The following is a 17,300-nucleotide window of genomic DNA, read 5'->3' on the forward strand; positions in this document are numbered from 1 at the left end:
TGTTGTTTATCTTTATTTAACTTATTTTCACAGTGCAGGAATCAATGAATGAACAGGTACATCCCAAACAACAAGCCGTCTTTCACAGAATGATTGACAATCTATTAAACTGCCAGTTAATGGAACATCAACATACTGTAGATTCAGAATTCACTTCTTTTGAGCTGTCCATGATGGTTTGAAGAGGGTCATTTGGTTTACTTTTTGCAGGGCTTGGGTTGCCGTTAAAGGTTCTGGCCATTTTAAAAATGTCATAATGACTGGATTAGTGCAAATCTCTTCAGACAGTAGAAGAAAGATATGAAGCTTCTTGTAGACATTATCGCTGAACTGAGATTTTTTAAAGGTAGAGTGTGCAAAGCATAAAATCAAAACTGATTTGGGTTTCATAGTGTGCAGCTAGAGCATTTCTTCAAAGTGAACACTACAGGGGCTAAATGGAGTTTATAATGACAGCTGTTCCTCACTCCAATTCGTTCTTGATCCAATGCGACTCTCTAGGAAAGTATTGACACTTTTTCTTGTATCGAGCACCATACAGGGTAAATATATCCTTTTCGCCCAGTTTCCAGCTGATGTTCCTACAGCACATTTCTGTGTTTTTTTCTCAAAAAGGATTACCAGCATACTCCAAAACCCTTAAAATATTTTCTGCACCAGGATCGGTAGGCCTGCATGACAGTGACAGCCAAAAAGCCAATTACAATGAGATCAAAACAATGACATAAACTTATTAATTTTTACAGTTTGTTTAATTTGGGCCTATTTTATAATGTAAATAAAAGATTTAAAAGCATAGTTTATCCAAAAATGAAAATTAGTTCATATTTAACCCCCTTACATCATCCCAGGTCTATCTTACTTTCTTCTTTCAGCCCAACACATTATTTAATAATATTCTGGCTCTTTTCAACCTTATAATTTTATTGAATTATGCCCCACTTTTAAACCTCCAGAAAGGTGCCTCCATCTGTAGTGTTATTTTCTGAGGTAAAGCAATGGGTTTAAGTAAGAAAAATGTATACATTTGCCAAATTTAATAATTTTTACGCAAGTTGACCCTTTGACCCAACTTTTTGAAGAACCATTGCTTTCTCTCAAAAGACATTTAGGGACAGATTTACTAACAGCTTGCACCAGCACAAATAACGTTAAGTAACGACTGTTGGGATTTACTAATGGCGCACGGTGGATTATTAGCGCTGAAAAGGGTTGGTCTATTTTTTATTGTTATTTTTGCATATGCATTTCTATGAGTTTCCCTTTCATACGCAAAATTTATGGGAGGAGATTACTAATGTTTGTGCATGTGATATTACTGGTATTTGTGCCATATTTAATGCCCGAAAAAAAAAAAGTAAGCTTAGAATGGCTGCAATTGTTGCTAATTCGAGAGGTATCACAGAGATCAGAGAGCTTGTAACAGTTTTTTAAGGAATGCCAAAGGAACATATTATTCAAAAATATTGTTTGCCAAGCAATGTTTTTATATGTGCTGGAGAAATGAAAGAGAAGTCACACAAAAGCAGGTGTTTCAAAACTATTCCAGTTGTTTTCGGTGTACATTGGCTTCGTTAGCTGGGATTTCACACCTTGAATTTTCAGCTGATGTCCGTGGTGCTGAACTCAAGCACATCAGGTGTTAGTAGATCACCTTCACCTCATCAGCTCTGCTTATTTTTGACCCTACAGTAATTTGTGATGCTCTTAGTAAGTTGCGTTGGTCATTTTGTAAACAACATGTTCTCACAAAGTTCCGTGGGATAGTCACAGAATTTTTTGCTCATTTTTCCGTGGCATTCTCACGGATTGGTTACTCAACTGCTTTTTCCTATTTTCAAACCATTGTCGCTTCGGTTTAGGGTTAGATTTGGTGTTTGCGTTAGTATGTCACTTTAACTATTGGTTTATACTATTTTTTCTGATGTATTCTTTTATATTTTCTAAACTTTAATCAATTGTTGCCTGGTGTTGGGGTTAGAGTTGGGTTTGGGTAGGGATGTCATTTTATGTAAATCTAACCCTAAACCGAAGCGACAATGGTAAGAAAATAGGACAAAACAGTTGAGTAACCAATCTGTGAGAATGCCACGGAAAAGAAAGTCCATGGCAGGGCCACAGAAATATGCGGAGATCCGTGAGAATGCCACGGAAAAATGAGCAAAAAATTCTGTGACTATTCCACGGAATTTCGTGAGATCAGGTTGTTTGTAAATGAGTTGCTGTGCCTGTGTTGTTTAATTTGCGCATTTTTAGTAAATAACTTGCAAATATTACCACAACTATCGGCGCTTTTTTGGAATTGAGCTCTCATGCTAATTTTCCTCATTTAGTAAATATGCTTGAATTCGTTTTTGGTGGATGAATGCATTTTGATGGATATGAAAATTCTCAAAGGTATAGCAGAAGATTTTCCCGAATAATGAGATGTTTACCGTGTCTTCGCGGTTTGTGAGTTGTCCCAGGACTAACATTGCTAATCATTGCTTACATCAATTTATACTAGCAGTGATTTTAAATGTATTTCTCCAAATAGCATTACAAACTTTACCTGTTGAGTAGAAACTTTGTGACTGAGGCATCAGTGGGAATTCAGAGGCCTTTCTCTTCTTGTCATGCAATCCGTAGACACTTTTTCTCTTGCGAACTTCCGACATTTTGAAAAAACACTGTGAGAATGCGAGCTTCAATGAATGGCTGAAACTGTAGGCCACCACACATATACACCTGAAAGTGCGCATGTGCAGAAAATGAACCTAGGGACGAGCACGTACGACAGCCTTACGTCAACACATCACCAGAATGATTGACAACTGGGATGACCAATAGTCTTGATGATCCACCTGGAAAAAGAAAATCTTCCGCTATACATTTAAAAGCATTAGGTATCATAATCTTAGAAATAGTACATTATAAATGTACATTGAAATGTGCATTGGTATTTCATGTTAGCTATTGCATTAACTTCAGTAAAATTCATTCTCATTCAATTACAGCAGTATGTCAAACACTCAATTACCTAACAAAAAAACATTGGCAGTTTAAAGTAGCCCAGTACCCATGCAGGGAAACGTCTGGTGTATCAGACAAACCTGTTTTGCACAATAAATGAATTGCAATCAAGGTAGCAATCAAGTTTGCCTCTCAATGTGATTTGTGCATTGTACCATGAATAAAAGCCATCTGTTTTCTGTTTATTTATTTAGGTCATGACAGCACATGGCCTGAGACTTCTTTCTGGATCTGTAAGTTTTCCTCTCAATGCTAAGCTGTTCATAACATACATTGTGATATGCACTTTCATGCATGCTCATTTCATTTCAATGAGATGCGTAATTGTAAGTTGTGTACATTTTAAATGGTTATTGAGCTGTTTTAGTAACATACTTTGTGTCAGGAGACTCCTGCTGTGTGCTTTAAATTGCACCAGATGCCTTCATAAAAACCTTAATTGCATTAATTTTTTTTTTCTCACCAATACATGAGGGGGAATCAGGTGAGAAAGGCCAGAAAGGAGATCAGGTAAATAACCACAAATGATCTTACAAAGCATTGTGAGACAAATACAATGATTCTTCTGTTAAATAAAAGCTCAGAATGAGTCAGTGTAAAAGGAAAAATCTGTTCTAGCAGCATTGTCACAAAATGAAAAATGAAACCCATGTTTAGCCAATAAAACGAACAGCCACTCAGATTGCTTGATCCATCACTCTTCTAGCACTGACTGTTTCCTAAACGTTTTAAAATGATGTAGCCCTCCAAACAATAAACATCCTTCTGCGTACAGTCACATAATATACAATGTATTAATATGGCATGTATGGTACAATATTATAATAGTATTTGACTAGTATTTACAAAAAACATCCTGATATTGAACTGCTTTAAAAAAATATATATATTAATTTATGGAGTAAAAATAATTTTTTTGTAAATTTTATTCTAATTATAAAAAGTTTGCATATCACCATTATTACCTTATGTATTCCAAATGGGTAATTATTGGTCTCATTGGCCTCGTATTTAGTGTCACTTCCCCTTTCAATGCTTTATCCTGTTCAGTAATTTATGGGACTGACAACCCAATTAACTCAATTCGCAAAATGCAGGTAGTGGCAACCGCATTTATAGAAACTTTGCATAGTGTGTACATAACCAAACTGAACAACTAGTTGTTGATGACGTAGTTAAACGTCCATTATGGACATGAAAGGTCTCGCTTTTGAAAAAAGAAATGCCTAGAAGGTCTTCTGTATGCGCGGCTCAGAAAATGACAGATCTTGCACAAATAAATAAAACTGCGAACAATAATAAACCGAAAGATCAAAATATTGGGACCGGCAGCTTCACAATTTCATAAAACCAAAAAACTGGATCACTTCGTGAGCCAAAAGCCATAAATGGTTAAGCGCCACAACGGTATGCAAGTACAGCATGTAATATGGTTATCTCTGTGACAATCATCACATTTTCGGGAGCGAGTCTTGTCCCATACAGACATGAAATGATCATTTAGGGGATTCAGTCCTGCATTTAAATCCGGTTGTCACTCCTGAAAGTTTTAAGTGTGTATGAAGCCTTAAATGATAGTAATGTCACATAAGAGTTTTAAATTGAAAGAATTTGTGAAGTATTAAAAACATTAAGCAGATGAAAGCTTCTGACCTTCAGACTTCTTTGCCGTACTATTGGACTTCTAGAAAATATTTTTCAATGCTATTTTCTCATCGTGCTTTCTTTCACCAGGGTGAAAGAGGTTTTGAAGGCCCACGAGGACTGAAGGTAAATGAAATCTATTAGAGAAACTTTTGGGATGATGCAGGTCAGATGAGAAAATTGCACATGAACAATAGTAGAGTGTTCGGTTTTTATTTGAAATTTTTATATTTTAAAGTGGACATATCATGAACATCTGACTTTTTCCATGTTTAAGTGCTATAATTGGGTCCCCAGTGCTTCTATCAACCTAGAAAATGTAAAAAAGATCAACCCAGTAACTTAGTTTTGGTAAACCATTCTCTACAAGCACATGAAAAAATAGGTCAATGTGATGTCAGAAGGGGATCTTATTTTAATAATACCGCCCCTTAGTCTGCACTATCAAACCATGGCACTGTCATTTAGGGTTGCATCATCCCTGCAGCTCTGTAGTTTATGAGTTGGCTAATTTAAATGAATTTGTTATGATGTAAATCATAATTGTACAAAAACGCATGATTATTAATATATATATATATATTATAATATATATATATATATATATATATATATTGAAGCCACACACCTAAACTCACTTGAGCAAAAGCAGATCTCAAAACATAACAACATTGTACAAACCCATATAGTGAGTTTGTCTTGTGTAATCATATTTGTTGGTCAGTAATCTGAATATTAGGGTGGGACATCCCGTCATGGCCAGCCGAATGCTCGGACACTAGTAGCACTCTTTTCAGAGAATGGTCGATTTTTCTAATGTATTGTTTTGCTTTTTCTTTGACCTGCTATCTCCTCATAAAGGGGGATACTGGATTCCCTGGGCCAAGTGGGACACCAGGACCTGAGGTATGCACTTTTTGTTTCTGTGAAGTGTGAAAACCGTGAAGTGTGAAAAGTTAAACGCTTCCTGTTGTCGTTTAACCAAGATGGAAAGACCATTTTAAAGTCATTTGGCTCTAGTGTGGTGAAATTATTCTGGACCTTGTCAACATAACCAGGACAGGAACTTTGCCATGATCTCAGTGATTTACTGACTACTATCAAAACCTTTCTTATGGGCAGCTTATTGCGACCAGTTCCCGCTGGGTTAAATTGGCTGTGGCGTATTACCAGGGTCACAAAAAGCATCAGATGTTTGGCCCTCTTTTCAGTTAAGGGCACAGAGAGAGACCTCTCAGAATAGCAAGCAGTCAAAATGCTACAATTTTCACAGTCGGTACAAAATCAAAGTAACTGCAGCAAGACCTTTCAAGGGCTATTTTTATTGTTTGAGTCTGTCAAAGTCAGACACTGTGCATACTGGCGTGTTAGTCTGTGACCTCGCTGTACTTCAGTGTGACAGATAAAACAGGCCTCTACTGGTAATGTATTTGTGTTCCTACAGGGAAAAGTGGGCCCACCTGGTCCCATTGGACTGCGTGGTCTTCCAGGAGACATGGTAAGTATTTCACCCATTAGTGATATATCGAGCATCCCTATTTCTAATAACAATTAACCTATGGCTAAGCCACGCCCCCTCCACTGCATACAGGACAAGCCTTTTACCATCTTTACCAAGAGTACCTCTCCATTATTTTGGTGCTACAGTATTTACATGAATCATTCAGCACAACATTGCTATTACAAATAACATTTGTTATCTCGGTTATTTACAGATACGTTAATGAAGCTAAGTGACATGATGTACAGCGCAGCTAGAAGCTACCGTTAACATTTTCTAATGTTAGGCTAACGTTACGTTAGAGATGTTAAAGATAACGTTGAAATACATTGTTGACTTAGTTAAGAACAGATTCACGTTTAGTTGGTGGTGTGGTTTACCGCATAACTTAATCAGACCGGAATCATCCACATAGCAACACACTGAACCACTCAGTGGTCTGGTAAACATTCATATTACCCTAGCATTGTGCCGGTGAGGTTTTGGCATAGGTAAGTGCCACTCACAAACTCTCCAGGAAAATTAAATTCTGTAAAAATTGAATAATTTCCTTCAATTATGCACACCTCAGTTTCTCTCTCCCTCACACACACATACAGAGAGAGAGAGAGAAATGAGAACGCAGAGCTGTAAGTTGTTTTGCGCACAATCAGTAATCAATCGGTAATCGGAAAATTAATTTGCAGAGACGGGAACATCTGAGTTCTCATTGTGCTGGAGAAAAACAACATCAGCATCACAATCTGTTCTCAACACCTGCTTCTGCTAACAAGCATCTGCATTTATAAAAAATAAATAATAATACTGGGAAGCTGGGATGTTAGGAGTAAAATGTAGGTGTGGTGTGATAAAAGAAGGGCCCACTAGCTGAAGTTAATACACGTGTCTCATCTTCTCTTGGTTTCCAGGGCTCTCCCGGTCATCCAGGACTACATGGAAGAGATGGAATGAAAGGAGAAAAGGTAAACAAAAGCACTGTTCGGATTTGTGTTAGCTGTATTATAGCGTTATACACTGTTAGTGTGCCTGCATCTCTCTGATATTGCAAGGTCATTTTGGTTTGCAACAGCATATTAGGAAACATTTTTTGCTCACTTACAGTACTAGCTATAAATTGATGCTAATAGTATTACACATGTTGTTTCAGAGATAAGATCAATTACAAGAAACTTTAGATCAAAATGTGTCCTTCTTTCCCTGAGTCCTGAAAAATAGATCAAATGAATCCTTCAAAGGCTATCTTGTGATTCATTACGCGCCTTTAATGGCTGGATATTTAAATAAACATATAAAATCTCACTTAAATGAAAGCCTGTATAATTGAAAGGTACGTGTCACTGTATTACTATTATAAATGATGTTTTGCATTAACTCATTCCCCGCCTGCATTTTTTGTGATTTTAGAAAAGTTTCACAAAATGCCTTTCAGGAAAAAAATCTATAAATACATAAACATACAAATATATCAAATGAAAGAACAGACTCTCTGCTTTCAAACAAACAAATAAAACAGGAAACAAACATTTCATCCTATCTATATTTCTTCTCTTTTTATAACTTCTCAAACATGTGTAGGTTTCTTCAAAAATTCCAAATGTTGAGCAAAAAGCTGAAATAATAGCAAAGGAATTTTGTTAGAAATCGGAAAGAGTTAATATTATTGCTGTAAAACTGTGTATGTTTCTGAAGTTGGATAATTTGATATACTGGTTAGTTTATCTAAATCAATACTTAATATTTTCTCAAATGAAATAAATTTTTTTCTGCCTCCATATTTGATGTAAAAGTCAGAAATGTCTGTGCTGGGTCCCACTGACAGGCACAGTGGGCGGGAACAGCAGGTTACACATAAGCCCTTTTATTATGGAAAATACACGGAAAATGCATCTGGGATTTGTCCGGGATCGTTAGATTTTTGGGTCATTCACACTGCCAATGATTTTCCAGAATCTGTGCGTGCATTCACACACACACAGTAAAGATCCTGTATAGACACGTGACGTATTTAAAGTCCTGCGCTTGAAAGGTTTTTTCCACCAGCATCTGAAGTTTGCTAATTATCTGTGAATTATCTCTCGAGAAACCATTATAAATTAGGTAATTAGGTAATATTTCTCATGATGAATGTTAATCTGCATGTTAATCCCTCATTTTAAAGAGCTAAACCATAACTTCTTGTTCTCACTACCACACGCCCCTTACGGCATTGTTTCTGCTTCTTGTTCACACAGAATGCTTTCTTGAATGTTACTGCAACTATAAACCTCTTTATGGGAGCGATCCCAGAAAATTTACAGGACGTGATTGGTTTGAGAAAATTTCCGTAAAATAGCCTTCTGTTTGAACACAAAGTGCTGTGTGAATTATTATTATTTTTTTATACATTATCGTTCCTCCATTTTTTTAACCCAGCATTGAGTCAAAAAGGGACGAACCCAACTGGTTGGGCTGCAATTGAATCTATGTAACCCTTTGTTGGGTAAAATATGAAAATTTTCTGGGATAGTTTAACCCAACAACTGCATTGGTCCTATCTGTTTAATGAGGCAGGTGTTTACAGTACCAAGACCTTTTTACACTCTCATCTCACCTCTGTACACACAATAATTTCAGGTCTGCGGCATTTGCTCCAGATGTCTGTGATATTTACATCTAATACTTTTTTGTGTTTGTGTGTAAATGCAGGCCTTTGTGTGTGTCAAATGACAAGCTGTAGGTGACTGGGTCTCTAAATGCCAGCTGTTGATGTGTGTTTATGTATGTGCAGGGAGAGGCAGGCGGAGCACCAGGACCGATTGGACCCCAGGGCCTCAAGGGTGAGCCTGGTGAGCCCTGTACGCCCGGACCCTGCAATGCGGTAGGCTCTCTTTCCCCCTCCTCCATCTGTGATCTTAAACCTATTTTCATTCAACACCTCTTACAGAAGCACAAACAGAATACAGATCAACACTTATCCAACATCCCGCTGCTTTTAATAATAACGCAGGCTGTCAGTGACATGACGCACCTGTAAATCTGTGACAGCTAATGTGAGACATTCCCACACATGCGTTCATCCTCCAACAGCAGCTGGGGTTACTGATAAACGCTTCATCGTTTAAGCTCTGACACTGGGAACGGGAAAGATGTCTCATGCTAATACACACAATTCGGTGAAACTATCTGTTAAAGTAGCCTGCCTGCACACCTGTGGCTCTCTGTAAAACAAAAAATAGCTGGAAAAAAAATTTCTCCTACACATTTATGAGATCCTGTTATGATCTCACATACTGTATGTATATTCTAGAATTTTAGACGAGATCTACATATACAGTAATAATGTCAAAGGTTTGCTCAGATTTTCCAAACCCCAGAGTTTGCGGTCATTGCAGATTTCAATTTAAACTCTTTAAAGACTAAAATCATCCAGGCTCTGTTCTTGACATAATTTTATACTTCTATACTGTTATGCAATCTGTCTTGTTTCCATTCCAATAACAAAAGTTTGGAGAAACATCTCCAAAGTCGATACTTACAGTAAACTGTGTTAAGTTTCCTGAACTATGAAAGAGCAATCCGTGAACCGCAACACTTTCCTATCAGATGTTTTTTGAGACAGATTTTTTGTTTGGCTGCTTTTCCGTCTTTCAGTAAAACTCTGTGGATGACTGCCATGTTGGTCAGCAGTGGTAACACTATCCAAGATGTTTCGTGCTAGTTACAGTAGATGCTAGCTGGACTCTGACCGAAAAAATAGGAAGGAAGAAGATAAAGTAAAGTTTATATTAACTATGATGGTGGTAACAAATCTTCCAGCATGAAGCATATAGACAGATGGGTGGTGGGCAGACCGATCCCCTGTTGAATGTTTGAATGATGGACTGAAATCAATTTATCAGCATGAAGTCATCAGCTACCATCATTTGCTCCTGTTTTGAATGATAAAGAGAATGACATAATCAAAATTGCTCTTTCATTTGTAAGTCACTTTGGATAAAAGCCTCTGCTGAAAGATAAATGTAAATTCACCTTGTTTACAGTGTAACAGTACGTTCACACCAGAAACGAATGAAGTGCTGTTCTGATATATAAAGACAATGCAATACAATCTCAATGGGTGAAAAGTCATGTCATGGCCTGTTCATGTCACATTAGATGTAATCGGTTCATAAATGGCTTTTTAAGTTGTGGCAGACCTGTTTTTTGCATTATAGCACCTATTTTCCCCTCGCTTAGATGTGTGCAAGTAGAAATCTTACTCCATCTTACCCTAACCGTTTCAATCATTGTCCTGTTAATTACTTCAAGTCACTTATTCATGGATACAAAAAACTTCTCACACCTAATGTTCACATTAGCATTTTCTTCTCACATTGCACAATATCATTCTTGCTGACTGCAGAGATCAATTTTCCATCAGTGGCGTAGAGCAAATACTGCTTACTGTAACTCTTTTACACAGTCAAGATCTGCAGGATCACTTACAAATCACACTCAGGCAAACAATTACAATTTTGCTGGGAATAGTAACCTGTCAATGCTGTCCAATATTTAAGATTGGCATTTCCCAGTCCATTATTCATCTCTTAGTTTCTGCTCTTTATGTAAATTAAATCTTATATAAGTCTTTAGAAAATGGTATTCAGTTTTTTCTGTCTCTTGTTTTGCACTAGGAGGATGTCATCTCTAGCTCGCGCGGGACACGGGGCCCAAAGGTGGGTCACTATGTTACTTTAAAATAATCCATTGGGATAAATGTATCCACAGAGGAACATATCATGTTACTGATCGGTAATATTAGTTTTCCATGTGCTTTATAAAAAATGTTCCTCTTTTTTTTTAAATGCATATGCTTTATTTTAATGTTTGTAATTACTTATTGTAAATGAATTATTGTGCTATTTAATGTGCCCTATTTAAGCCTCTTGCACATGTGATACGCTCAATAGCTTTGCCTGTAAGTGTAGTCAGTGTTTCCAGTAAGGCTGTGTCATAAAACTTCTATCTCTTATTAACCAATTAGAACTATTTAATATGCATGTCTTGATTTAGTCTTAGTTTTAATGAAATATCTGGTTAAGGATTTGATGTTGCTATGGCAGCATCTTCTTTATAAGCCACAAAATCTGTTGGGGCCAATCTTATTGCATAAAATCACACCAGGGCACTTTGTGAAATTTGGATGCATGCAGCTCTGCTGGACAAAAAGTGAATTTATTTTGACTGAATGAGTTTATTTGGTTGTTTCCGTCAGGGCGAGCGAGGCGTTCCTGGTGTACCCGGAGACCCAGGAGAGAAAGGAGAACCGGGTGTTGGCATTTCTGGACCCCCTGTAAGTACCTTTTGAGAAAGGTAATGGGGTATATTTATCCTTTTACAACTACTCTGACTCTTTTTTATTTGAAGAAATAGTTCACCAGAACAATATAATTATTATTCAATTAAACAGATATTGATTGTATCAGCTGTGTTGAAAAATGACTAAATTACAACATAATAGTTCTAATAATGTTCGCTATACAGAAACAGCGTCACTTTAGGGAAGTCCAAGTCGGCAGCCAATACCTCATGCTTAAGTCCTATCTACTGTACTTGGGAATGGGTAAAGACACATATCTTTAAAACTGGGTGCTAAAATTACAATTAAACAACATATTTAGGACCAATAATTAATCCTGACATTAACTGTATCATAACTTTTGCTTCATAAACTTAATTTGAGCCCAAAACACATTTATTAAGGTTGCTACTGTGAATGCTCATAGGTGGATAAATGCCTCACCTTCCTCCCCAAAACAGTATTTATCGATTGATGATTTGTTCTTTTTACTGGAAGGCGGGACTTAAGTCGCCAGAGCGGCCATATTGGGTATTGTGTTAGGGTTGTTCGAATTCATGTGCCGCCACAAGAATCGACAGCCGAATGATGTCAATGTACCGCGAGCGTGATTTGCGAAATCATACGGATGAGTTTGCTTTGAAATCGCTCTCGCAGAACTTTGACGTCATCCGACTGTCGATTCTTGTGCCGCCACATATCGTTGTACGGTTAACCCTAACCCTAAGTCTATTGTCTTCTAGAAGTAGAAGTGCCAGATTTTGTTATATCTGTCATTTATTAAACATTCTCTAAAGGAATATAATTCGTTTAGATATAAATTACTTAGTTTGTTCCTTACAAACATTTATTTTAAAGACTTATTATTTTTAAACTTATCTAGGCTATTTTTGCCATCATAAGCAACTTCATTCTGCACAGAAGAAAGTCATATGGGTTTAAAATAATATGTGGCTAAAAGTTTTCATTATTTAGGTGAATTATACCGAAACTAAAAATATATAAATGATAAAGTAAATCAGACTTGAGATTTTAAGTTCACACTTTGTAGTGGCATGCAGAACAGGGTTAGATTTTAGAACTGCAGTAAATGCACGAAAGCACAAAAATCTGTGATTGTTGAGATTATGAGAACAACAAAAAACTTTTTTTCTGTAGGGTTCGATGGGACCAAAGGGGGATACAGGAATCCAGGTAAAAGACAAACATCCAGAAACATCAGTAATCATTGTGTTTAATATATTGACTAAAACAATACTTCAAACAGAGACTAGTTTATGTTAAATACGGAAGTCAATTTTGATGAATTGATTTAACAGGGACCTCGTGGACCCCCAGGAGCAGCTGGAATAGGTGGAAACATGGTGAAAATATATCTGAATTTACCTTTATAATTTACTTTGTATGTTATAGATTTTTTAAATCAATAACTTATTTTTGTATAATATAATATTTGTTGAAAGGGACCACCAGGCCCACAAGGCAGACCAGGACCCCCTGGACCCCCTGGAGAACCGGTATGTAACATATATATATTTTACTGACATGCTTTAACCTTTGTCTTGTAAAATATTAGTCACTTTCACATTGAACCTTGGTTTGTGAATCTGTATTTCACTTGTTTTGATCTTGATCATTATTGATCTTGTTTGTTGATCTTGTGTGTAAAACAACTTTATTCACAGATGTAGCTCGAGCTGCTGATACTAGTACAGTAATGTGGTTAGATAAACCTAAACGTGCTTCATAGTCCGATAGCTGTAGAAACTTGATCAATGACCTTTGTTTGTTTGCTTGAGTTGTAAGTAAATATCCTGTACAACATTTTGTACGTGTATATATAAGAGCTGTCTATGATATTTCTGAGCAATCGATTAAATAAACTTGTGTAACTTTCACACGCTTGCAAAATGCAAAAAAAAATGAAAGTGGAGGAGAGCATGCGCTTCAGTTTTATCAATGAAAGCTTAAAGATTGCACTGAACACTGTGGATTGATGTTAGAAGTCAGGACCGATGTAAAAACATTGTGCTTGGTTTATTAGACCAATAAGTGAATAGTAGGCAGTGTTTTGTGGTTGTTCAAACACATTCAACTACATGAGTGCTACACCACAAAAGCAATCCTGTCGAATCCTCTGAATGTGGTCGAAAGTAAACAAGCTCAAAACGTTTCACACACTGTGTACACCTGTGTTTAGGGTCATCCACTTGTGATCCGATTGACCGAAAGGCGTCTTAATAGCAGGTGTAAACACGGCCTGTAGTTGAATGTGATTTTATTGAATGTACATAAATGGTGAATTACTGTTTACAATTATTATATTTGACCACTGAATGATCTAGCTGACCAATCAGTGTCTATATTTTCTATACACAGTGTAGATTGAGTCTGATTTAAAAACGTAGGATGTGTTATATAAGGAGAAGTGTATTGCGATTCATTCGGAAACAGGTCATCATGTTTTTGAATAATGCTGAATCTAATGCTACTCTTTATTATTTTTTTCTTTTAGGCAGCGCTGCCCATTGTAGGAGACATGGGCACCTTACTGAAGGTACAGTTTCATTGAGGTGTATGTCATCTTGTTTACTGTAATGGATTTGTGTTCTGCAGACCGCAGTGTAGTGAACTCTGATATTAGAAATAAATTGAAATGTATTGAACAAAATCAGTTCCTGACAAGAATTTTTAGACTATTGCTCTGCTCCAAATGCTAGTGAGCATTTAATAATATCGCACTCCAAAAGCTATAGATGACTTGCTGCTACCTCATAGTTCAAAGGCAGCATCAGATTGTCCTACCTTACTGGAAACTTTTATGAATTTCTGTTTTTTACTTATCCACATGAATTTGCAAAAAAGCTATAAATGCTGTCTATAGGATCATATGTCCTTCATACTTTTGCATCAGTTAATTTCATGTGGCTTTTCAATAAGGGTTTAATGGTGAACAATCATGCAACAAGTGAAGAAATAAATGTGATTATATTTTAAAATAAAGAACTTTGATTAAAATTTTGATAAAAAGTTTTATTTAAATATGCATATAATAAATGCATTTTAAAGTATTAAAAAATATATTTAGCTCTCCATATACTTAAATCCAAGGAAATACATTCACGTTGCACTGAAAGAAAAACTTTGTTTTAAAAATGTTAAAATATCAACTTCAAAATATAAGATAACTGGTAGTTAGTATATATTGAAACATATTTTTATCTACTCTCAGTCACTTTATGTTTCTGTTTGGGCATCATGCGTTCATCTCGCCATAACAAAAAAATACCTTTGACAAGATAAATGCCCATCTGTTTAAATAATGACTCCTTGTTAGCTAATGTACAGTAGTACTTCATTATTATCAATGGTATAATTTAATGTTCCTTTACAAGCAAATAAAGGGGAATGCATTGAAACATAACTCAAGTTCAAAAGAGCTCTGCATCATCATCATCTAACAATGCGCCTGAACATATCTCATTTTCAGACCAGCATGCCCATGGGCGCACAAATGGGTGCAAATGCATTTGCTATTTAAACAACCTGCCATTGGACATAAGTTCAGTGCATGAGTTATATAAACCGATTTGGTGTTTTTTGTTCTTGGCTCTATAAATCACAATCCGCTTTTCTTTGTGTGTAGAAGACTTCATTCTGACATCATTTATGTTTCACTGAGGATAGAAAACAATACAGCATTGGAATGATATGGGAGTAAATAATAATGTTGCTTTTTAAATTAATTCATTCAACCAAATTAATTATTTGACTTAATCAAGCCCTGATAGAAAAATGTTTTCCAAAATGTCAAAGCACTTAGCGAAGTTACTCAGTTTTTCTCCCTGTCAAAAACCTTTGGAATTGTTGAATGCTTGCACAACAAACATGTTAAACCCCCACTGTTGTAATGGTCATGTGCAATTTGCTAATTGTAAGCCTCACAGAAAGAACGCAAATGTAAACTCGGCTCCAGAATCGACCAGCACCTATTGAGCAAGCCGGACTAATGCACTAGTAAATTGCTACCTTTAGAAAGCTGCTGGAACTGTGCACGAAAAATGCATCCGATGTGAAATGTCACAGGGATCCTTACGACCCATTACCGTGAACCTTTGATTATGCTTTACGGCCCTACATAGTTATGGTCCTGAAGAGCAGACGAGTGAAAGGTTGCTTTCTTAGCCTGGAGTTTTAAAGATGCTTTTGAAAGCTTCTTAGCTTTTGCTTTTCACATTTCTCTCTGTATCGTCTGGAAAATATATCAAGGTGAATGCATTAGGCTGGTAAGGTTAAAAAATGGGCGCTGTACAACCCTAATACTTGTTTTTATCTAGTTTGCTGCTTCTAAGCTCTGAGTTAGATCTTTTAGTTTTTTAGCGGTGCGCAAAGCTGGATTACAGTCTTGTACATCTCCAAAACTGAAATGAAAAGAAAAGATATCCAGATGTAAAGACATGAATTTTATACAATTGTGCAACAAATGTTGATCTATAGAAGAAAATAAACATGTAGTCTAAACATGTATTTATTAACATGATTCTGTTCAGCATTTTTTGCCCTGCTTTTTTAGTTCATTCTGCTTATGTGATGAAGTGCTGGATTCCTTCACCTTACACTGTTTGTTTGTGTTTTCGTCTGGTCTGACAGAATGCTTGCAGTGTATGCCAGAACAGATCACCAGGTTTACCAGGGCAGAAAGGAGAAAAAGGATCACCTGGAATTCCAGGTATCCCAGGCATGGATGGAGAAAAGGTAAAAATTACTACTTACACATTTACGGCCCTATTTTAACGATCTAAGCGCATGGTCTAAAGTCACAGTCTAAACACTTTTGCTCATTTTTATTGACAGGAAAAATAGTTTATGCGCCAAACGCATGGCCTAAAACGGTCCTATTTTCGTAATGAGTAATGGGAGTATTTTGGGCGTAACGTGCAATAAACCAATCAGAGTCTTATCTCTCATCCCCTAAAAGCAAGTTGCGCCTGGCGCCATGCCTAATCCTTATTTAGAAAGCGGAATTTATAAACTGAAAAACTAAGCAGAGGAAAATGACCACCAGTTTAAGAGTAAGGTTAAAAAATTTTGTTGTTTTAATTAATTGCTAATATGCAAGAAAAGGTTTGTACTCTTAAAATACAAACAAGAGATACAGAATTTACAAATGTGCGGATAGCCGTTTCAGCACTCGGACAGCGCCATGAGTTTTTTTTTTGTTAAAATCATTACTTAAAAATGTTTCTCATCTCACCATATCCACAGGTACAGAGTCATACACTCTCAGAAATAAAGGTACAAAACTGTACCTTTTCTGTCACTGGGGCTGCACCCTTTCAAAAAGTACAGCTTTGCAGCTAAGGAATTCATTTTAGTACCTCAGAAGTACATGCTGGGACCATAGAGAGCTTATTAGTACCTCAAAAATACATATTAGTATCTCAAAGGTACATATTGGTAATAAATGTTTACATATCTGTACCTAACGGTCCATACAATTACATTCTTAAAGGGTCCTGCCCCAGTGACAGCTAGGGTACATATTTTGACTTTTTTCTAACAATGTAGGTCCTTAAGGTACGGTAATCTACCCAAAATTGAATTCTGTTTTGTATTCCTGTAAAGGTACCAAACAGAAACTTAGGGTACAGCCCCAGTGACAGAAAAGGTACAGTTTTGTACCTTTATTTCTGACAGTGTAATATACATTAAATTCATGTGATAGCATTAAAAAAATATATATTTAAAAATAGATGCATGTTTAAAGCAAAGCATTTATTTACTTACCAGGTTACAGGTTAAGCAGCTCTTTACGCCTTCTAATGT

At 36.4% G+C, this 17,300-nt stretch overlaps 1 protein-coding gene across 1 annotated transcript in view; it reads left to right on the plus strand.

Annotated features, from left to right (window-relative positions):
- LOC135786557 (uncharacterized) overlaps window positions 1–17,300 on the plus strand; it is a 218,573-nt gene that overhangs the window by 151,845 nt on the left and 49,428 nt on the right. Inside the window, exons 19-32 of the mRNA XM_065296017.2 lie at window positions 3,207–3,245; window positions 3,487–3,522; window positions 4,747–4,782; window positions 5,518–5,562; window positions 6,101–6,154; window positions 7,066–7,119; window positions 8,925–9,014; window positions 10,810–10,851; window positions 11,391–11,468; window positions 12,633–12,668; window positions 12,794–12,838; window positions 12,938–12,991; window positions 13,990–14,031; window positions 16,125–16,229. Of these exons, the coding sequence (XP_065152089.1) occupies window positions 3,207–3,245; window positions 3,487–3,522; window positions 4,747–4,782; window positions 5,518–5,562; window positions 6,101–6,154; window positions 7,066–7,119; window positions 8,925–9,014; window positions 10,810–10,851; window positions 11,391–11,468; window positions 12,633–12,668; window positions 12,794–12,838; window positions 12,938–12,991; window positions 13,990–14,031; window positions 16,125–16,229 (756 nt within the window). The remainder of the gene's footprint in view (window positions 1–3,206; window positions 3,246–3,486; window positions 3,523–4,746; window positions 4,783–5,517; window positions 5,563–6,100; window positions 6,155–7,065; window positions 7,120–8,924; window positions 9,015–10,809; window positions 10,852–11,390; window positions 11,469–12,632; window positions 12,669–12,793; window positions 12,839–12,937; window positions 12,992–13,989; window positions 14,032–16,124; window positions 16,230–17,300) is intronic.

This window comes from Paramisgurnus dabryanus, chromosome 20, assembly GCF_030506205.2.
Source record: "Paramisgurnus dabryanus chromosome 20, PD_genome_1.1, whole genome shotgun sequence".
Lineage (NCBI taxonomy): Eukaryota > Metazoa > Chordata > Actinopteri > Cypriniformes > Cobitidae > Paramisgurnus > Paramisgurnus dabryanus.